The sequence below is a fragment of the Macaca mulatta genome, chromosome 1 (genome assembly GCF_049350105.2).
Source record: "Macaca mulatta isolate MMU2019108-1 chromosome 1, T2T-MMU8v2.0, whole genome shotgun sequence".
In the NCBI taxonomy this organism is placed as follows: domain Eukaryota; kingdom Metazoa; phylum Chordata; class Mammalia; order Primates; family Cercopithecidae; genus Macaca; species Macaca mulatta.
This window is the reverse complement of record NC_133406.1, coordinates 239,649,415-239,671,553: the sequence shown is the minus strand read 5'-3', so window position 1 is coordinate 239,671,553 and position 22,139 is coordinate 239,649,415. Positions and strand designations below refer to the sequence as shown.

Here is a 22,139-nt window from a genome sequence, read left to right as displayed (position 1 = left end):
CACACGAATCGGTGCCTCAGTCCTTTTCATGGCTGCGTAATATTCCGTCCATCACTGATGGACATGTGCTCCGTTTCCACTACTTGTTTATTGTAAACTGTGCTGCCATGAACATTTGTATACAAATATTTGAACACCTATTCTCAATTCTTTTGCACACATGCCTAGGAGTGGAATTATTGGGTTACCGATAATTCTGTTTGACGTTTTGAGCGTCACAGTGGCCACACGGTTTACATTCTCAACAGCAATGCACGTACCAGGACTCACTCCAACTTCTGTGTGTATTCTCCAATGCTTGTTACTGTCCTTTATGTTTATTTTATATTATTTTTTGAGACTGTCTTGCCCAGGCTGGAGTGCATTGGCACAATCTTGGCTCACTACAATCGCTGCCTCCTGGGTTCAAGGGATTCTCCCGCCTCAGTCTCCCAAGTAGCTGGGATTACAGGTGTGTGCTACCACGCCCGGCTAATTTTTGTATTTTTAGTATAGGTGGGGTTTCTACTAAAAATGTTGGCCAGGCTGGTCTTGAACTCCTGACCTTAGGTGATCTGCCCGCCTCAGCCTCCCAAAGTGCTGGGATTACAGGCATGAGCCACCGTGCCCGACCTGTCCTTTATTTTTATTATTGCAGTCATACTAGTAGGAAATAGCATCTCACTGGGGTTTTGATTTGCATTTCCCCAAATCATGATGTTGAGCATCGCTTTACAGCCGTTGCTATGTCATTGGAGAAATGTCTATTGAAGTCTTTTGGCCATTTGAAAATTGAGTTGCCTTTTTTTTTTTTTTAATTGAGTTGTAGGAGTTCTCTATATGTCCTGGATGCTGTGCCCTCATCAGATAGATAATTTGCAAATATTTCTTCCCATTCCGTGGATTGTCTTTTCACTTTCTCAGTAGTGTCCCAGAGTTCATTTTTGTAGAAAATACAAGATAGGTCTCTTTTATTAAAAAACAATCTGAGGCCCGGGCGCAGTGGCTTACACCTGTAATCCCAGCACTTGCAGAGGCCGAGGCAGGTGGATCACTTGAGCCCAGGAGTTCGAGACCAGCCTGGGCAACATGGCGAGACCCCAATCTCTACTAAAAATACAAAAAAGTAGCCGGACCCCTGTGGTCCCAGCTACGTGGGAGGCTGACGTGAGGGGATCCCTTTAGCCAGGGAGGTGGAGGCTGCGGTGAGCTGGGATTGCACCTCTGCACTCCAGCCTGGGCGACAGAGTGAGACCCTGTCTCAAAAAAACAAAAACAACAAAAAACACCAAACCTGGGCAAATACTGCCCTAAACCAAGTGTTGTCATCTCTGGGGAGTTTGGAGGTTTTGTTTCTGAATTAACCATAGAGGTGTTTTCCATGTTTACTGTTTGCAAGTTGGTAAATGGAAAATGAAACCATTAGTTCATGTGAAGGCTTTAGCGCTTTTTTTTTTTTTTTTTTTTTTAACAGTTTCACTCTTGTTGCCCAGGCTGGAGCGCAATGGCGCGATCTCGGCTCACCGCAACCTCCACCTCCCAGGTTCAAGCGATTCTCCTGCCTCAACCTTCCCAAGTAGCTGGGATTACAGGCATGCGCCACCAAACCTGGCTAATTTTGTATTTTTAGTAGAGACGGGGTTTCTCTGTGTGGGTCAGGCTGCTCTCAAACTCCCGACCTCAGGTGATCTGCCCACCTCGGCCTCCCAAAGTGCTGGGATTACAGGAGTGAGCCACGGCATTCAACCAGCTTTAGTGCATCTTGTGAAGGACCTGGAATGCTCGATATTTAGGTGTTTCCAGGGTGTTGGGTGGGGGTGGGGATGCCGTCCGCCGTCCTGAGTCCCCGGCCCTGACAGTGCCTTTGAGACCCTGCCCACCCCCTTCTGCTTTTCCCCGTCTTTCGGCCATTCTGTTTTGTTTCTTCTGCTCACTCTGGGGCATGCCTTGGGAAAAGGAAACCGAAACTTGGCCACCGGAGCAGGCTCGCGCGGCCACGCCCCCTGACGTGTGTGGCTCAGGCTTATAACAGGGCTGGCTGCTGCCTGCAGGAGCCGGCAGTTGAGAGGCAGTGAACTCATCTTTGCCAGTACAGGAGCTCGTGCCGCGTCCCACAGCCCACAGCCATGGTAAGGGAGATGTCACAGGTGTGTGTGTGTTGGGTGGGGGGGGCCTCTGTGCCAATCAATTTTTGTCTCCCCCAGCCCGTGGCCCACAGCCCACAGCCATGGTAAGGGAGATGTCACAGGTGGGGGCTCGGGGGGGGGCAGGCCTCTGTGCCAGTCAATTTTCAGCTCCCTCCCCCAGCCAAGGTCTCCCAGGGTTGCAGGGAGAGCAGAGCTGCTTAGAGCTCGGCCAGGTTCTAAGTGTGCTCCTGAAAGCAGGTCACCCCTGAGATCCTCAGGGTGGGCACAGAGGGGCACCCTAGCAGGTAAAGGGAGGCCACGGATGGCTGTGGGCAGCTGGCCTTCTAGTAATGACCCCTCAGTGCCTTCTGTGCCTGGGGTCCCTGCTGATGGGATGTAGAGGACAAACAGGAGGAAGCACTGTCCCTGGGCACAGGAGCTCGCCCAGCAGCCAGGGCCTTGTGTGTCGTGGGCCTGGGACTGGTGCGGCAGCCTCTGAGCCTGTGTAATGTCTGCAGAGCTGGGACCTGAAGGTGAAGATGCTGGGGGGCAACGAGTTCCAGGTGTCCCTGAGCAACTCCATGTCGGTGTCAGAGCTGAAGGCAAAGATCGCCCAGAAGATCGGCGTGCATGCCTTCCAGCAGCGTCTGGCTGTCCACCCCAGCGGCGCCACCCTGCAGGACAGGGTTCCCCTTGCCAACCAGGGCCTGGGCCCCGGCAGCACGGTCCTGCTGGTGGTGGACAAGTGCGATGAACCTCTGAGCATCCTGGTGAGGAACGACAAGGGCCGGAGCAGCACCTACGAGGTACAGCTGACGCAGACTGTGGCCCACCTGAAGCAGCAAGTGAGCCGGCAGGAGGGTGTGCAGGACGACCTGTTCTGGCTGACCTTCGAGGGGAAGCCCCTGGAGAATCAGCTCCCGCTGGGGGAGTACGGCCTCAAGCCCCTGAGCACCGTGTTCATGAATCTGCGCCTGCGGGGAGGCGGCACAGAGCCTGGCGGGCAGAGCTAAGGGCCTCCACCAGCATTCGAGCAAGATCAAGGGCTGGAAATAAATGTTGTAAAGAGAAATGGCTGCCTCTGTGTCTGCACGTGACCCTCCTCCAGCGTCCGCCTCAGACCCCTAGTGAAGTGGCGGGAGGAGTCAGGAGGGAGATCCCAGGGTCCATCCTGGTGACCAGGCCTGGTTGCCAAGTGAAAGGATAAGGGTTTGCAGTTACAGCCTCGAGGGATCAAAATACGGAGCTTCCTCCCTACCAAACTGAAGTAAGACAGCTCTCCCCACCCTTTGGGAAATTAACTTCTAGGGAAAGAAAAAGAGACACAGTTGCTGGAGCCCATCCTGCCCATCCTCCATCTGGGACAGCAGACAGCTTAGGCAGGGACCAGCCTGCTCAAATCAAAAGGCTACGGGGGAGGCTCCCAGTGGGCCCCTGGAAGCTGTGCGGGGTGAGTCCTTGGGGCCTGCCCAGTGGGCTGTGAGGCAGGCTCTCCACAGGAACTGGGGGCCGGGGGCCTCAGCTGTCCCTAGCCCAGCCTGCACAGCCTGCTCCACCTGCCTGGGCTGGGCGAGGGAGGGATAGAGACAGGTCCTGAGTGCTCACATCACCACTGGGGCCAGCTGTAGAAGACAGCCTGGGTGGCTAAGCACATCCCCTCAAGGCTCTGCGTGAATGAGGGGCCGTGGCCAGCAGTGGGGGCGCCTGGAGTTGAGGCTGACACCATCCAGGAAGAAGAGCTTGTCCCAGGTTGGGGGCACCCAATTCAGTACAAGCTACACCCGTCCCCCAACGGTGCACCCTTCTCTAGCTCTCCTACTCCAATTTGCTAAATGAGCCTCCCAGAAGCCAACTGTTGGCCAGGACGCAGCGAGGATGGGGCATGGAGGGACACGCAGAGTCCAGACTCTGGGCACTTGGACCTCAGCTTTCAGAGCCCTCTGGAGGATCCAGCTGGAGACGCAGAGTCCCCCCTCATCTGTGGGGGTCCCTATCCAGGTGGGGAGATCCCAGTCTGGCTGCACCAGGACCACTGTGTGCCCAGCAGGGGCTGTCCTGGCTCCAGCCTTGTGTCTGGGTCCCCACCTCACCCCCGTGACACAATGGGTGAGTGAAGCACTGAGCCAGGGGCCTCTCCTGAACTCCCAACGGGGGCAGAGCAGGGCGGGGCCTCCCTCATGGCTTCTGGTCCAGAGATCCATAGCTAGCTTGGGGTGAGGGGGGGCACCACAGGCCCAGTCCTTTTAATTTATTTATTTTTTAATTTTTTTTTTTTTGAGACGGAGTCTCACTCTGTCGCCCAGGCTGGAGTGCAGTGGCGCCATCTCGGCTCACTGCAAGCTCCGCCTCCTGAGTTCACGCCATTCTCCTGCCTCAGCCTCCAGAGTAGCTGGGACTACAGGCGCCCACCACAAGGGCTGACTAATTTTTTTGCATTTTTAGTAGAGACGGGGTTTCACTGTGTTAGCCAGGATGGTCTCGATCTCCTGACCTCGTGATCCGCCTGTCTCGGCCTCCCAAAGCGCTGGGATTACAGGTGTGAGCCCGGCGCCTGTCTTTTTTTTTTTTTTTTTTTGAAATAGAGTCTCGCTCTGTTGCTCAAGCTGGAGTGCAGTGGCGCGATCTCGGCTCACCGCAACTTCCGCCTCCCGAGTTCAAGTGATTCTCCTGCCTCAGCCTCCTGAGTAGTTGGGATTACTGGTGCCTGCCACCATGCCCAGCTAACTTTTTTTTGTATTTTTAGTACAGACAGTGTTTCACTCTATTGGCCAGGCTGGTCTCGAATTCCTGACCTCCTGATCCATCCGCTTTGGCCTTCCAAAGTGCTAGGAGTACAAGTGTGAGCCCCTGTACCCGGCCTAATTTTTGTATTTTTAGTTGAGATGGGGTTTCATCATGTTGGCCAGGCTGGTCTTGAACTCCTGACCTCAAGTGATCCACCCACCTTGGCCTCCCAAAGTGATCGGATTACAGGCATGAGCCACCGTGCCCGGTCCCTCGGCTAATTTTTTTTTTTTTTTTTTTTTTTTTTTTTTTTGAGACAGAGTCTTGCTCTGTCATCCGGGCTGGAGTGCAGCGGCACCATCTCAGCTCACTGCGACCTCTGCCTCCTGGGTTCAAGCAATTCTCCTGCCTCAGCCTCCCAAGTAGCTGGGACTACAGGTGTGCGCCACCACACCAGCCAATTTTTGTATTTTTAGTGGAGACGGGGTTTCACCATGTTGGCCAGGCTGGTCTCAAACTCCTGACCTCACATGATCCACCTGCCTCGGCCTCCCACAATGCTGGGATTACAGGCGTGAGTCACCACGCTCGGCCTAGTCACAGTTCTGAGGTGACAAAGAGGGCCTCCGCTCCCTCCTCTCAATCTTCAGCTAGGCCAGGCTCTCACTTGGGCCCTCCAGTCCTCAGTTTCCCCCTGCACCCAGCCAGGCCAAGCTGCAGAGGCGCCCGGCCTGGAGCTGGGAGGGGGCGTGGCGGGACCCGCGCTTGCAGCCTCGGGACGGAAGGGGGCGCGCACCTCCCCGCGGCGGGGCCTGGGGGCGGGACTGGAATGGGCGGGGCCGCGGGCCATGCTGGCCAATCAGCGCCCGCCCTGGCGCCGGGACCCGCCCCCTCGCTGCAGCCCCGGGGGTCCTGGCCGGGCCGAGCCTCCGTGTCCGGCCCCGCGCGGGAGGGGCGCAGCCTGCGGGGCGGTATCGGGCCCGGGTCTGGGGACCCTCCCGGCGGCCTGTAAGCACCGCCGCCCGGCTCGGCGCCGCCCGGAACCCCTCGGCAGTCCCGTCACGTCTCCTCCAGATTAGGCATTAACTCGGGTGCAGCCGCACTTCCGGGGGGCCGCGGCGGGGGAGGGGCGCCTGCGGGATCCAGACCCCCCCTTCCCTCCCCGCCCCTCCCGGGCCGCCCCCTCCGCGCCCCACCGCCGCGCGGGGCGCCGCGTCCCGGGGCTTTGTTCGCGGCCGGCGCGGGTCGCAGGGCTCCGGGCGGGCCGGGGGAGGGGGGAGGGAGGGGGAGGAGGAGGGCGCGGGGAGGGGTGGGGGCGGGGAGGAGGGAGGGGGAGGGGCGCCGCCGGGGCCCCGCCCCCGCCCGCCCGCGCTCCGCCGCCTCCGGAGCCGCGTCCCGTCCTGTCCAGTCCCGTCCCCGGCGCGGCCCGCGCGCTCCTCCGCCGCCTCTCGCCTGCGCCATGGCCGGCCCGTCCCGCCCGGGCCCGCTGCGGCCGCTGCTGCTGCTGGTGGTGGCCGCGTGCGTCCTGCCCGGAGCCGGCGGGACGTGCCCGGAGCGCGCGCTGGAGCGGCGCGAGGAGGAGGCGAACGTGGTGCTCACGGGGACGGTGGAGGAGATCCTCAACGTGGACCCGGTGCAGCACACGTACTCCTGCAAGGTGCGCCCACCCTGACCCCGGCCTCCCCTCGCGACGCCGGCCGCCCCGCCGGGACCCCCGCCCCAGGCCGTGGGAACCAGCTCCGGTCGCTCCGCAGCCCCCGCTCCGGCTCCCTTGGCGACCGCCAAGCCCCGGGAGGGGGGGTCGCCAGGTCCCGGGAAACTCGCGGGCGCCGGGGAAAGTTGCTGCGCCGCCGCCGTCCTCCGCCCGCCGCCCCCTCCCTCCTCGCGGAGACAAGTGCACCTCGCCCCGGGACTGCGGCTGCCTCACGCCCTCCCCACCGGCCAAGGAGAAGGAGAGGGGCCTGGGGCGAGGGGCCTTTGCCCGGGCGGGGAGCGGGGGCTGGGCCTGGGGTCCGCTTGTCCCCCTCCCCAGAGGCCTTTCCCAGGGCTAGAGGGGGTGGTCAGGAGAGAGAAAGGGGCTCACAGCCTGAGCTCCCCAACCAGGAGACAGGTGGGGGGTGCCGCAGTGGCGAGGGGGGGCGTGCAGGAGCAGAGAAGTGGGCGGGGCCGTTGCCTGGCCTCGAGTGCTTGGGGGCAGGGCCGGTGCCCCATCGCGCTCCTGCGGGAACCGGGGCTCCCCAGCCCGGGGAGGGGAAGTTTGCCCGGCTTCTCCTTCAGATGCTTGTGGGAGCCCCCGGGGTAGGTACGCCGGGCCCCCCACCATCTTCTGGTAAGGGCTCGGGGAACCCAGACCCGGCTCCCCTGTACCCCCCAAACCACCTCCTGGGACCAGAAATCGGCTCGTTTCCCCTCCATGGAGGTGGAGAAGGTGGCAGTTTCTTTCAGACTGGCCGGTGCGGGCTACAGCTGGGCTCCCCCGCCGGCCCCGTCTCCTCCACAGCGGCCAGGGCACTTTGCCAGGTCCCTGCAGGATTTTCCCGACTTCCTCCCCGCTGCTCCTGGGTGTGGCTGGGGTGGGGGAAGGCGATGAAAGCCACCAGGCCCTCCCCCGGCCTGGGTCATCTGCCTCCTGGAGCCTGCTGTTGGGGGGCGTGGAGGAGGTCTGCCTAGGCAACTGGAGGGGGTCCCTGCGGATGCTGCAGTCGTGAGGCTCCCAGCAGGGGCTGCGCAGTGGACAGGCCAACCATTGTCTCTCCCCCCATCCGGCAGCCCCAGCCCCCCAGATCTCCTGAGGAAGGGGCTTCTCCCGGCTTTGTTCTCAGGGGAGTGCGTGGGTCCCTGACCCTGTGAGGGCCACCAGGTCGGCTGTAGGTTTTACCACAGGCAGCCATCAGAGCAGCTGCCCTCAGGGCCCCAGGAGCTGAGAAGGTGGAGGGTGGGGCACCCTGCGCTGCCCAAACTTGATTTCGTGGTTCACGGGCTGCCCTGACTGCACAGACTGTAGGAGCCCTAGGAAGGGCCATCTCAGCCCAGCCGCAGGGCCGCAAGGAGCCAAGCGGGCCCCTTACCCTGAAGCCCCGTCCCCCTTCTCCACTGCCCAAGCTTGCCAGGAGGAGGGCCCCGAGCAGTGGGCTGGTGGGGAGAGGATGGGAACGTGGAAGGCAGGCACCCCAAGCCAGGTGGGCCCCCTTCCCAAATTCAGCCTTAACTGATAGGGACGTTTCTGGAGCTGGGGTGGCTGAAAATGGTGACTTGGGGGAGGGAACATGTTTACAGGTGATGCATCTCTGAGCGTTCCTGCACGGGCCGTGGTGGCCAGCGTGTGCTTCCCCCGGCTTCCGCCCAGCGGTCTGACCCAGAGGTCTCCCCACATCTCTGCCCAGGGCTTGAATCTGCTGTGGACATTTGTCCTGAGCAGCTAAAGCCCCCAGTCTAGCCCCTTTGCCAGGAGAGGACTAATGACACCCTACCCCCATGTCCATCCCAGGTTCGGGTCTGGCGGTACTTGAAGGGCAAAGAGCTGGTGGCCCGGGAGAGCCTGCTGGACGGCGGCAACAAGGTGGTGATCAGCGGCTTTGGAGACCCCCTCATCTGTGACAACCAGGTGTCCACTGGGGACACCAGGATCTTCTTTGTGAACCCTGCACCCCCATACCTGTGGCCAGCCCACAAGAACGAGCTGATGCTCAACTCCAGCCTCATGCGGATCACTCTGCGAAACCTGGAGGAGGTGGAGTTCTGTGTGGAAGGTGCGTGGTGGGGGGCTCACGTGGGGGCCGCTGGGGGTCAGGGCAGCGGCCAAGGTGGACAGGTTGCAGGGGTCGCTGTGAGGGGCCCTTTCGTGCTCTGCTGGGGGCTGCAGCACACGGTGTCTTGTAGACTGACCTGTGGTCTGACTGTGTCCCACCTTATTCTCTGCTTGCCCCTCCCCGGCTCTCCAGCTGCATCTCCAAGCCCTCACATTAGACATCTTTGGCCCTCGAAAAGATGGGCCAAAGGCAAGTCCCAGCCCTGCAAACGGATGGCCTCCTGCCTCCTCCCCTCCTCCCAGCTCTCCACACTTCCTCCTGGAGGCCCCTTCTAGAGAGAAGCTGGACAGGTGAATGTCCCCAGCTGTTTCAGCGCCTGTGTTGGCCCAGACCTCCGTCTAGATGGGCCCATGAATCCAGCACCCCTTGCCGTGGGGGTCAGGCGGGAGGGCGAGGCTGTGCGGTGAAGGTTTCTGCGGATTTGGAGGGTGCGTGATTTGCCATCGAGAGTGCTGGCTGTTCCCATGGCTCTGCCGAATGGCCGAGGAGTGGCCCTCCCTGACCCCAGCCTGGAGGGGGCAGAAGTCCCATGACAGCTCCCCCAGGACAAGTCCCAGTTGGGGACTGAGATTGTTGGCTGGGGAATGTGGCAGGGAAAATATAGGAGGTCCCCGTCGCCCCCACATCCTGTCTGCTCCCTCATGGCTGCCTGGGAAGGGATGTGTCGGTGGGGGGTCCGGAGAATGCTTCCTCCCCAAGGCAACGGCAAGGGTCCTGACTTCCTGTCTCTTCGATTTGCTCCGTTGGCCAGCAGGAAAGCGCAGGAAACTGCTGCCCTGATGCTAGCCTGGCTCTTGAGGGGTCCTTGTAGGGTTCTAAACTGTCCACTGCTCTTGCCTTCTGGGGGCTGTGCAGGGGGAGGGGCGGCACCCAAAATAGGGAGTGCTGCGGCCTCTTCCCCAGCCTGTGGTCAGTGGCCCCCAAGCTGCCTTCAGGGTCCAGGCCGCAGTGGAGCACAGAGGCGGGTCCCCTGGGTCCTCCACTGGAAGGACACGATAACCTTGGCCCTCCTCTGGGCACTTGTGGTCTGGGGAAAAGATGGTGCATTGTGAAGTCAGGATAGGCTGTCGGGAGCTGGGGAGGGGCTGCAGAAGGAGGTTAGGGCGAGGACAGGTTCCTATCCAGGGAATCATTAACCCCACAGCCAGGCGGGTCTAGCCTGAGGGTCCATGACTTAGTAACCGAGGACTTGCTGTAAGGTCAGAGGGCATGTGGCAGGAGAGTCACCCTGGCAGAACGAGGCTCTGCGTCTTAGCAAAGCAGCTCTACGCATGCCAGGCCCTGGCTCTGGAGCGAGTGCCCAGGCTGAGCAGAGCCGAGCGCTGGGAGGAGGGTCCGTGGGGAGCCCCTGCCAGGAGGGTGTGGCTTGGCCCAGCTGTGCACAGTCACGCTCAGGGACAAGCTCCAGGTGGGGAGCCTGGGACCCATAGCCAGTATGCAGTTTGGGGAGCACCTGGGAGGGGCTGTGGCCACCGAACCCCCCTGGGGTGGGGCTGGCCAGGGGAGGGTGGGGCTGGCCAGGGGAGGGTGGGCCAGGGAAGAATGTCATGGGAGGGGCCTTGCAGATGAGCCAGGGGCCGAGGGGAGCCTCAGGAGGGAAGCAGCATGAGGAGGGGGGTCCACTGGAAGGTGCCAGGGAGCCCAGGAGCTTCCAGTGGGACATGTGGGGCTCTGCTTTGGAAGCAGACCAGGGATATCTCGGGGGGCTGGGAGCACTGGTGCCAGGACAGGGTAAATGCCTTCCAGAAGCCCTGGGTGACCCCTGAGGGACAAGGTCCCTGGAGCTACCTGGCTGGAGAAGGGACAAATGGATGGAGGGGGCTTGAGGCTAGCTGACCTCTCCCTGTCAGACTCTGACCCCACCTCCCGGGGCACATGATGATGTCTGAGCAGTCCCTAGTCTTCGGAAGCTACCCCTGAGACCACTGGGTCCCACCTTTTATGGGGAACCCCATGCTGGGGTCAAGGTCCCTCCGCGCTCCCCGGGTGAGGGAGGGCACGTCCTCCCAGGCCACGCCCCTCACCACCCCTGCCCGGACACCGCCTGAGGTGCACCTGCTGCTGGACCACACCTGGACTCAGGTCTACCGAGGACTTCTTTTTTTTTTTTTTGAGACGGAGTCTCGCTCTGTCGCCCAGGCTGGAGTGCAGTGGCCACATCTCAGCTCACTGCAAGCTCCGCCTCCCGGGTTCCCGCCATTCTCCTGCCTCAGCCTCCCGAGTAGCTGGGACCACAGGCGCCGCCACCTCGCCCGGCTAATTTTTTGTGTTTTTAGTAGAGACGGGGTTTCGCCGTGTTAGCCAGGATGGTCTCGATCTCCTGACCTTGTGATCCGCCCGTCTCGGCCTCCCAAAGTGCTGGGATTACAGGCTTGAGCCACCGCGCCCGGCCTTACCGAGGACTTCTTTCCTCAGTTTCTCACCTGGCCCTGCTGCCGGGTCTTCCTGGCCCTGCCCAGCCGAGGCCCCTCCCCCAGCCGACAGCCCTCAGGAAAGGCTCCTCCCCCCTTCTCTGCCTAGGGAGCCACATTCCTGGCATAACTAAGACAGGTATGTGTCCCTCCCTCTGCGCCACCTTTGGGCGGGGGAGGCCCATGCTCCCTCTAGAAGGAGTCCCCCGCCCCTGCTTTGTCAGGGAAGTGGCCTGGCCTCCGCAGTGCTAGCTGCCCAAGGCTGGTGGCTGAGCAGGCGACTCCTCCGGCCCTTGCCACCCTGTCCTGTCTGGGCACTGCCCATGCCCTCCCAGCCCACCTCACGAAGGCTGGTCCTAGAGCCTCCCTGAAGCCCCCAGGATGGACTCCTGGCTGAGGGCCGGCCAGGCCGCCTGGGGCCCATCCCTCCCTGCTAGGAGCCAGGAACAGAGAAAGGAAGTGTTGTCTGCCCCTGCCGGGGCCTGGCACAGGGACAGGGCAGGGGGCCAGGGTCGGAGTGAGCCTGGCGCCTTCCCAGCCCAGCCCTGCCCAGCTCTGAAGCGCGGGGTCCCGGCGGCCTAGTCCCGGCCCTGCCTGTATTCCGGCCTGCGCGCCCTCCCTTCCTCTCTGCCTGGCCAGCTGTCTAGACCTCAGGACGGCAGTCCTAGGGGAAGCCCAGAGTCCCACGGCCCCGGGGGCAGCATCGGTGCTGGGGTTGAGGGGCCCAGCAGCCCCAGACCAGGCTCCCCTCAGTGTGGGGCAGTCGAGGAGATGGGGAGGTTTCTGGGGTGCAGGAGGACCTCCCATAGGGCTGGGCCCAGCCCCCTCTCCTGCCCAGGGCCCAGCTCCTGCCCCCAACTCCTCTGCCTTTCTCCCTCGGAGTGGGGAAGGGGCTTCTCTGTTCCTGCCACCCTCTCCTGCCCCCTCCTGACTCCAGGTTCTCATCCTGCCCCCTGGTTCCCCCACCCCCACCCCATGAGCCCCTCTCGGGCCCTCCCCCAGGCAGGTCTGGGCCTGAGGCTGCTGCCCCAATCTCCCTCCTGCAGCTGGGAGGGGTCTGCCGGGTGGGAGGGCCCACCTCTGTCCCTCCCCACTCACCTCTGTCCCTCCCCACTCACCCCTGCCCCTCCCCACTCACCCCTGCCCCTCCCCACTCACCTCTGTCTCTCCCCACCCAGGGGCTCCTGGTAGGAAGTTGGGGCCCCACCTCTGTCTCTCGTGGAGCTGGGAGCGGGGTCTGCCAGATGAAGGGCCCACCTCTGTCCCTCCCAACCCAGGGGCTCCTGGTGGGAAGTCGGGGCTCGGTGCTTCCCTCCTGCATGAATGGACTTGTCCTGTCTCCGGCTTCACCTGGGCTTGCCCCTGCCTTGGCCTGGGGGGGCTTTGCTGGCTGAAACCAAAGGGAGCAAGGTGGTGGGAGGGGTAGAGGAATTGGGCCGGTCAGTTCTGTGGAGGTGACCTCTTTGAGAGGGCCGGGCTGAGCTGGTGGAAAGAACTGTTGGCTTTTTCCAGACCCCACCCCACCCCCTCACTCCCCACCCAGAGAACAGCCCTGGCTCCATTGTTCCTGCAGACTGGAGAGGGAAGGTTGTTCTGGAACTGGGCTCCCTCCCACACTAGCCGCTCTGGTGGGGCCTCTGTGGGTGGCGGTGGGGATGGTACCTGCTGCAGCCTCCAGGCCGAGGTGGGGGAGAAGGAGGTTAGGGCGAGGACAGGTTCCTGTCCCTGCAAGATCAGGAGAGGGAATCATTAACCCCACAGCCTGCAGAAGGCAGGTTGGAGCTGCTCTAGAGAGGGGTGCCCGTGCCTCGGGGCCACAGGTCCGGCTGAGGTCATTCCAGCCAGGCCCGTGCAGCTTCCTTCCTGAAGGCTTGACTCTGGCCCCCATCACTGCAGGGGAGTGGAAAACAACTGCAGAAGCAGACGCCCCACCCCCAGGGCTTTGCTTCCACCTGTGGGACCCCAGTCCACAGCCCCACCAGCAGCCTGGGTGGGGCAGGAACGGACCCCTCCCTGCAGTCCTAGTTCTGGCACCCCCTCCCCACTTGTACTGGGCTCCCCAGGGCCCCCCGAGGCCCAGCTGGGCTGGGGCTGCAGATGTAAACACCATGGTGGCCCGCCCACCTGAGGATGGACACCCCGGGGTCCCAGGAGGTACCTCCCCTCACAGATAAGAAAGAGGAAGCTCGGGGCTGAGTGTCGTGCCACGGACAGTCGCCCACTGGAGGAGGAGGCTCAGTGCCCGAGCACCTCCTGCCTGTGGGGGGCTGCACTGGGGCTCGGAGCAGTCCTGTGTGCCCCCCAGGCTGTGGCAAGATGGTGGCTGGGATCTAGGGGATGAGGCAGTTCTCTACTGGAGCCTCCAGCACAGAGGGAAGCTCCCCAGAAGGAGCCTCTCCCCCCAGCGCAGATCCTGGGAACTTCCTCTGAGAAAGGCCCCCTGCCAGGGGCAGCTCACAGCGGGACCTGGGAAAGGGAGATGGCCCCTCCCAGCCCCCTCCTCCTGCAGTCCCCCCACGGAGCAGAGGCGTGGGAGAAGGGGCGCGCTCTGTCCTACAGGCAGCCAGCTGCTTCCAGCTGTGTGGCCTGCGTGTGTGCACGTGTTTGTGTGTTTGTACACGCGTGTGTGTGCATGTGCCTGCAGCCTCAGATGTACCAGTCTGTGCACTTCAGAATTCTGGCTGGAGCCTCTGCTAGCGGGCCATCGTTCTTGCCACCCTGTGTCCCTGGACTCAGCCAGGGCCGGTGCTGCAGGTGTGGGGCTGGTGGTGGGTGACCCTGGCCTGTCCTGGGGGCCTTGGGAGCTGGGCTCTGCCTCTGTCATTGTGCACGTGTCTTGCCTCAGCTTGCTGTTGGTTGTCCAGTCTCCTGCCCTCCGTTCGCTGCATCCAGCGGGCTGCCCCGTGTCTGGCAAAGGGCCCGGGACCTTCTGCAGGTGCTGCCTCTGAGATGACCAGTGTGGTTTCTGAAGGTTTGAGAGGAAGGGGCATGCTGGGTCCCTTGGGGCTGCAGTGAGGACAGGAGAGGGTCCTGGGTCACAGTCCCCTCACATGTCTGCTGAACCTCGAGGCTGACACAGATGCCCACCCCTGCCCAGATGGGGCTCTGTCTGGGGGCGGCAGGGCAGTCTGGGAGTCAGACCAGGCATGGTCAAGTCGGGAGGGGGGCTCTGTCGCTGGCCTGAGCCTCCCTGCCCTGCCCCTTGGCAGCCCACCTTGGCCACCTCGCACTGGGCCCTAGGAGAAGCCCCTGTGTGTCCGCAGGTGGGAGGCTCCCATGCACCCCCTGCTGGAGAAGCGCAAACACAAACACCCGGCCGACGGCGGCCCTGGCGACGATGGCTGGTGGGGAGGGGCTGTGCCCCCTTCTCTTCCCAGAGGAGGGTGGGGTGTGAGCAGGGCTCACCTTGGCCTTCACTGATTTGATCATCAGTACCTTCCCCATTCACACACTCACTGTTGGCACCTCCACAGGGCTTCCCAAGGAAGCCAGGAGTCAGCTGTGCATTGAGGAGTGAAGGTCTGCAGGGAACGGTGGGAGAAAGAGGCTGTGGACACGGGCAGGAGAGAGGTCTGGGACGCAGTCGTCAGCTGCCATGACCCCACAGCTGGGAGCAAGCTGATTCCTGCCTCGGAGCTGCCGTCTCCCCTGCTGGCCATTCCCTCTCCTGTGGGGAAACGCTCCCCTGCACCTGGCTGGCAGCACCTGTGAGCACTGACCACTCCATGCCAGCTCTGTTTTCCTTGGTTAGAGCTGGGGGCACTGAGCGCTCGCGTGTGCGTGCATGTGCGGTGTGTGGGCCGACAGCACCTATACTCAGCCCAGCCTTTCCAAAGGAACTGAGCCCCAGCCCCTCTGGGGCCTGCCAGTTGCCAGAGAGCCCCAGTGCTCCACCCTCTCCAGGCCCCGACCCTCACCTTCTGAGGGCAGGATAAGTACCTGTGGGTGCCCAACCAGAGTGTGCCTGTATCCACGCAGGAACACGTGTGGGTGTGTGGGGAACATGCCTTCCCATTGTATGGGTGGGGGTTGAGGGACAAAATTAATGTTGCACAAAGATGTGGGACGCCCAGTATCTATTTGGGTAGGTAGGGGCACATTAGTGTCTACACAGGCAGGTGGGGGGGAGGTCATCAGTGTCTATGCAGGCAGGTGGGGGGACATCCAGTATCTATGCAGGCAGATTGGGGGGATGCCCAGTGTCTATGCAGGCAGATTGGGGGGACGCCCAGTGTCTATGCAGGCAGGTGGGGGGTCATCAGTGTCTATGCAGGCAGGTGGGGGGGGTCATCAGTGTCTATGCAGGCAGATTGGGGGGATGCCCAGTGTCTATGCAGGCAGATTGGGGGGACGCCCAGTGTCTATGCAGGCAGGTGGGGGGCCATCAGTGTCTATGCAGGCAGGTGGGGGGTCATCAGTGTCTATGCAGGCAGGTGGGGGGGTCATCAGTGTCTATGCAGGCAGATTGGGGGGGTCATCAGTGTCTATGCAGGCAGGTGGGGGGGTCATCAGTGTCTATGCAGGCAGATTGGGGGGGTCATCAGTGTCTATGCAGGCAGGTGGGGGGACGCCAAGTGTCTATGCAGGCAGGTGGGGGGCCATCAGTGTCTATGCAGGCAGGTGGGGGGTCATCAGTGTCTATGCAGGCAGGTGGGGGGTCATCAGTGTCTATGGGGGGATCATCAGTGTCTATGCAGGCAGATTGGGGGGGTCATCAGTGTCTATGCAGGCAGGTGGGGGGACATCCAGTATCTATGCAGGCAGATTGGGGGGATGCCCAGTGTCTATGCAGGCAGATTGGGGGGACACCCAGTGTCTATGCAGGCAGGTGGGGGGCTATCAGTGTCTATGCAGGCAGGTGGGGGGGTCATCAGTGTCTATGCAGGCAGGTGGGGGGACATTAGTGTCTATGCAGGCAGGTGAGGGGACATCTAGTGTCTATGCAGGCAGGTGGGGGGACATCCAGTGTCTATGCAGGCAGGTAGGCGGTCATCAGTGTGTATGCAGGCAGGTGGGGGGACGTCAGCGTCTACGTAGCCAGGTGGGGGGACGTCAGTGTCTATGCAGGCAGGTGGGGGGACGCCCAGTGTCTATGCAGGCAGGTGGGGGGACGCCCAGTGTCTATGCAGGCAGGTGGGGGGAGGTCATCAGTGTGTATGCAGGCAGGTGAGGGGACATCTAGTGTCTATGCAGGCAGGTGGGGGGTCATCAGTGTCTATGCAGGCAGGTGGGGGGACGCCAAGTGTCTATGCAGGCAGGTTGGGGGACGCCCAGTGTCTACGCAGGCAGGTGGGGGGAGGTCATCAGTGTCTATGCAGGCAAGTGGGGGGACATCCAGTGTCTATGCAGGCAGGTGGGGGGACATCCAGTATCTAGTGTCTATGCAGGCAGGTGGGGGGGTCATCAGTGTGTATGCAGGCAGGTGGGGGGATGTCAGTGTCTACGTAGGCAGGTGGGGGGCCATCAGTGTCTATGCAGGCAGGTGGGGGGACGCCCAGTGTCTATACAGGCAGGTGGGGGGCCATCAGTGTCTATGCAGGCAGGTGGGGGGACACCCAGTGTCTATACAGGCAGGTGGGGGGACATTAGTGTGTATGCAGGCAGGTGAGGGGACATCTAGTGTCTATGCAGGCAGGTGGGGGGACATCCAGTGTCTATGCAGGCAGGTGGGCGGTCATCAGTGTGTATGCAGGCAGGTGGGGGGACACCCAGTGTTTATACAGGCAGGTGGGGGGAGGTCATCAGTGTCTATGCAGGCAGGTGGGGGGACATCCAGTGTCTATGCAGGCAGGTGGGGGGTCATCAGTGTCTATGCAGGCAGGTGGGGGGATGCCCAGTGTCTATGCAGGCAGGTGGGGGGACGCCCAGTGTCTATGCAGGCAGGTGGGGGGACGCCCAGTGTCTATGCAGGCAGGTGGGGGGACATCCAGTGTCTATGCAGGCAGGTGAGGGGACATCTAGTGTCTATGCAGGCAGGTGGGGGGTCATCAGTGTGTATGCAGGCAGGTGGGGGGACGTCAGTGTCTATGCAGGCAGGTGGGGGGACATCCAGTATCCAGTATCTATGCAGGCAGGTGGGGGGGGTCATCAGTGTCTATGCAGGCAGGTGGGGGGACGTCAGTGTCTATGCAGGCAGGTGGGGGATGTCAGTGTCTATGCAGGCTGGTGGGGGGATGCCCAGTGTCTATGCAGACAGGTGGGGGTACGTCAGTGTCTACGCAGGCAGGTGGGGGGACATCAGTGTCTACGCAGGCAGGTGGGGGTACGTCAGTGTCTATGCAGGCAGGTGGGGGGATGCCCAGTGTCTATGCAGGCAGGTGGGGGTACGTCAGTGTCTATGCAGGCAGGTGGGGGGCCATCAGTGTCTATGCAGGCAGGTGGGGGGACATCCAGTGTCTATGCAGGCAGGTGGGGGGACATCCACTATCTATGCAGGTGGGGGGAGAAGGGGGACATCCCATGTCTATGCGGGCAGGTGCGGGGGGAGGACTGAGGCTGGGGCTGGAGACGGCAGTGGGGCTGAACGGGGCTGAGGGGAGTCAGGGAGCGGGTGTGGTGCTGGGCAGGCCTGGAATACCCATTGTGTGGCCGTGTGTGTGTGCAGTGCATGGTGCTGTGAGTGTGAGCTCAGGGACCAGGGGGCTCATGCCTGCCTCTTTCCCGAACATGAGCCTGCGTGGGCTGGTCAGAGCTGAATGATTTTGTCTGAAGATCCCAAAATAGCTCATGTCGCCTGAGCTCCCCTCCCTGGCTGGGCCTGGGGCCTCAATGGCCCTTTGTCTTTCTGAAGGCATCTGGGCCTCTGTGGGGGGCTCAGACACTGACTGGGGCTGGGTGGAGCCAGGCCGCCTGCCTGGTTCCCCTTCCCCCTGGGCCAGCCCAAGGGGCCCTAAGCCTCATTCCAGTGTTGGCCTGGGCCAGTCAGGCCCCCCCATGTGACTTTCAGCTTGTTGGGCCCCCTTTGCTGGCAGATCCCAGGGTCTCTGTGTGGGGGCAAACTTCCCAGGCAGTCTTTGAGGTCCCCTCTGCCAGCCTGTACCTGGGGCTCCCCCGCCGCTCCCACATCCTGGTACCTGCATGTCCTCCTCCTGCAGAGCCCACCAAGAGATCCCATGGCTGAAGGTGGTGGCAGCAGGCGGTCTGGCGTGTGACCTGGTAGCACGGCCTGGGTTTGACCCTGGCACTGCCCCTGGGACTCTGAGCTGGGAGGTGAGAAATGGGGAATGTGTGTGAACCACCTGCCTCTGCACAACAAGTCCTGTGCTGGGTTTTCTCATCCCTGGGCCACACCCTGTGCTGGGGAGATAAAAAGTCAGATCCTGCCCAGGGCACCCACAGTCAGCGCTGCTGGGACACTGTCAGCCTGGTGTGGACAGTGCCAAGGTCCAGCGGGGTGGTGGGGGTCGGGGTAGGAGCTCCCCTGAGGAGAGGGTGAGACCAGCAGGGGTGCGTCTCCAAGTGGTTCCTTTGACAGCTGCTCTGGATGGGACGTGGCTTGCGGTGGGTGAGACCCCTTGGCTGAGTGGATTTTCCTGCAAGGTTTCATTGGAACACCAGGTTCCAGGGCCATAGAGATGTGGAGGCCTCCTGTCTGGGTGACGGGGCATGGTGCTGGTCCCTGGCTGGGGGGTGGAAAGGAGTCCCAGGAGAGGGAACTGGCAAGACAGGACCTTCCCAGCTAAGGTGGGGTTGGTGGGATTTGGCTGGGGCCCTTGGAAGAGCCTGACCAGGAGGGTGAGACAGGGCACCGGAGGGAAGGAGGCGTTGGGGAGAGTCCAGATGGAGGCCATGGGGTGAAGGGGCCCACAGGCCAGACTGTGGGACTCCAAGAAGGCAGGTGTGGGCAGTGGGTCCTCTGGGGTGGACTGAGGTGAGACCTGGGTGTGACCACGCGGTGGCACTGGTGACTGCTGGCAGCTGTTGTCTGCAGAGTGGTGAGAGTGAGTGTGGCAGATGGCTTGGTCTGCGGTGCTGGAGGGGACTGGCGGAGCAGAAGCGCCCAGGCGCCGGGTCCTTGCTTTCCTGGAGCTGGGGCTTGGGGGATGGGGTAGGTCGTTGCAGGGACAGAGGGGAGGGCAGGGTAATGGGTGCGCAGGGGTCTTTTCCAAAGGCTGCTGGTGGCCAGGGGTGTGCGGGGGACCGAGGTGCCGCCGCCGAGGGATTCTGGCCTCCAGGGTGGACGGACCTGGCATGGACTCTAGGGGTGGTGCACACACCGGACCAGACGGGCCCCTCGCTGATCCCCGGATCCCCCAACTGGGCAGCGGACAGGGAGAGGGGCGACCTTCGGGGGCGGGTGTGGGGACGCCGGACTACCGCGTCAGGAGTCCCAGATGGGCCGAGACCCCCATCCCCCGCCCCGGGCCTCAGTGACGTCAAGGCCCCGACGTTCCTGGAACGGCCTCTCGGGGGCGTTCCAGGCCCGCGGGCCCGCAGGGAGTCCCCGCCGCAATTTGCATGGGGCTCATTTGCATGACTCCGCCCCGCGCGGGAGTAGGGGGCGCTGGCGACTGGAGGAGCCACTGTCAATCCCCAGGGGAAAGTGGGCGAGGCGATTTCTGGGCCGCTCACCTCACTCCACCCTCCAGCTCGCCCCGCACCTGGGGCCCTCCCCCACCTACGCCCCGCCAGGGTGGGGCCGCGGGCGCAGAAACACTCGCGGGCACACGCACGACGACGCGTACACGCGGGCGCACGCGGCCCCCCGGGCCCCCCTGCGGCGACTCCGATTCACCCCAGCGGGTGCAGGGCGCGGACCCGCCCGGCCCAGCTCCTGCTCCCCAGGCGCTTCCTCCTCCCGCGACTTGCCCCGGCTATACTCGCCTCCGCTCCAGCACCCGACCCTGCTCCCCCAGCCCAGCCCTACCGCCGACCCCGTCTCGGTCCCAGTTGAACGCCCCCAGCCCCAGCCCCAGCCTCGGCCCAGCCCCACCTCCCCCAGTCCCAGCCCCAGCGCCCCCAGTCCCAGCCCCAGCCTCAGCTCCCCCAGCCCCAGTCCCACCCCCGGCCCAGCCCCAGAGCCCCAGTCCCAGCCCCGGCTCCAGCTTCAGCCTCAGAGCCCCTAGGCCCAGCCCCAGACCCAGCCCCAGCGTCTTCAGGCCCACCCCGGACCCCAGCCTCAGCCACCCCAGCCCCAGTCCCGGCCCCATCCAGGGCCCAGCCCCAGCCCCAACCCCAGCCGAGCGCCCTCAGCTCTGCCGCCGGCCCCGCCTGCCCGGCGTTCCCTTTTGTGCAGCGCTCTCCCGTCCGCGTCGGCCCGATCCTCTGGAACTCCCCGCGGACGCCGGGGTCCCCGGAGGCGGCTTCCTTTGTCTCTGCTCCCGCCCTCCCTCCGCGGCGCCCTCGCCCCTCACTCACCTCCCCAGCCCCGCGAGGACGAGGGGAGCTGGCGGTGCTCGCCCAGTGGCGGGAGCCCGGGAGCCCAGGAGCCGGCGCGGCCTCCGCAGGCGGCGCTTTCTTCTCATTCCCGACGCGGCCGCCCCTCCTGCCTGCCCGCTCCCATCGCCGCTCCCGCCTTTGCCGGGGACAGGAGCTGCCCAGGCTCTCGGCGCCTGGACCCCGCGCACCTGCCGCGCACACCGCCTCTCCGGCCTGCGGGGCTCCGGGAAGACCAAGCGCTGGCGGCCGGCCCGGGGAGGCTGTGGGCAGCAAGGGTGACCGCGGGCTCCCCGTCCCTCCTCCGCCTGCCTCGGAGCCCACATTTGGGATTTCTACTCCGGGAGAATTCTGCACTCCTCCCACGATGAGCCTGGAGGGCTGGAGCCGGGACCTGGCACCCCCAGGGCTGTGACTGGGTGAACTCTGAGGGCACAGCTGCGGTCCGCCGCCCCAGGGGTCCCAGGATGGGGCGAGCAGCCCTGAAGAGGCCAAAGGGCACCCCGTGAGGAGCCCCCACACTCTGAGAGTGGGGCACAGAGCCGGAGCCCCGGGCCATGCCTCCGCTGCCGCTGGCGCGGGACACCCGGCAGCCGCGTGGCGCCTCCCTGCTGGTGCGAGGCTTCATGGTCCCGTGCAACGCCTGCCTGATCCTGCTGGCCACAGCCACGCTCGGCTTCGCGGTGCTGCTGTTCCTCAACAACTGTAGGTGGCCACGGGCGGGGCGCCGCACTGGCCAAGCCCCAACCCGAAGTCCCTGCACATAGAGGCCGGAGGCCGCGGCGCCGCTGGCAGCTTCAGGGGGATGGGATGGGTCACTCTGTGGACCCCTTGGTCCCTGGAGGCCTGTCCTTGGGCTCTCAGTGGGCCTGGCCCTCTCCCAAAGCTGCAGAAACACTTCCTGCGGTAGCTGGGGAGGGAGGGGCACCCGGCTACACTGAGAGCCGGCAGCTGGGGTTAAGGTGGGGCTTGCAGTGGACTCTTCCAGGGCAGTGGGGCCTGCCTGCACCCCTGTGGCTGGGGCCCCATCTGATAGGAGTCAGGCCATGACCATTTGGCTGTAGGGGCAGAGAAAAGCAAGGGCCTCTGTCTCAGGCCTCAGCCAGCCCATGGGGCCAGGGCTGGACCCTTCGGCACCCCTGCCTGGATCCCATGGGGAGGGGAGGGAGGTGGGTGGGCAGGGGTGCCCCTTTCCAGGCTGGGCAAAGGGATGGGACAGGGAGGGGCCTGCTCAGAGGGGCCTAACTTGGGGGTTTGTTTTCTTCCAGATAAACCTGGGATCCACTTTACTCCAGTGCCTCCGACGCCTCCTGATGGTGAGTGGGGCTGAGTTTGGGGGACCTGGATGGGCTGTGGCACGCTTGGGAGTCAAGGGCCATTTGGAGGTGTGCACCCCAGATGTGTGGAGTGTGTCTGGAGTGCGGAGGAGGCTGGACAAGGGCACCTGGGTCTGTCCTGGGAGTCTGCAGCGGTAGGCTACAGTGGGAACTCGTAGTCTGGAGGCCCCGGCCTGGTGGCACTGGAGCACGACTCACTTCTCTGGGCCTCAGCCCCCTCAGCCTCAAAATTGGAAACAAGTCCTGGGACCCACAGGTGGTGAGGAGATGTCAGATGTGTGGGGTGGGGCCAGAGTCTGGTCAGGGGGCTCCGCTCCATTGTCCTTCCTTCTCCCTGTTGAGCAAGGGGTGGGGCTGGACAGAGGCTGGAAGTGGACA

The 22,139-nt window shown here is 63.3% G+C and overlaps 2 protein-coding genes across 10 annotated transcripts in view; both read left to right on the top strand.

The window, feature by feature from the left end:
- Positions 1-2,019: 2,019 nt before the first annotated feature.
- On the top strand, positions 2,020-3,177 carry ISG15 (ISG15 ubiquitin like modifier). Of its 2 annotated transcripts, none has more exon segments than NM_001266806.1 (2): positions 2,020-2,108; positions 2,624-3,175. In NM_001266806.1, coding segments are annotated over 2 exon segments (498 nt in total). In that variant the 5' UTR covers positions 2,020-2,105; the 3' UTR covers positions 3,119-3,175.
- Positions 3,178-6,235: 3,058 nt separating this feature from the next.
- The window catches only part of AGRN (agrin), a 35,837-nt gene continuing 19,933 nt past the window's right edge, over positions 6,236-22,139 (top strand). For 6 of the 8 annotated variants that reach the window (XR_013409906.1, XR_013409908.1, XM_077980416.1 and 3 more), the window contains exons 1-3: positions 6,236-6,486; positions 8,317-8,578; positions 21,693-21,740. Coding sequence is in view for 5 of the 8 variants with exons in the window: in XM_077980416.1 (XP_077836542.1) it covers positions 6,289-6,486; positions 8,317-8,578; positions 21,693-21,740 (508 nt within the window). In the remaining 3 variants the exon portion in view is untranslated. Of the gene's footprint in view, positions 6,487-8,316; positions 8,579-19,703; positions 21,130-21,692; positions 21,741-22,139 lie in introns of those variants that run through there. The other 2 variants (XR_013409911.1, XM_028841640.2) reach the window with 1 other exon arrangement.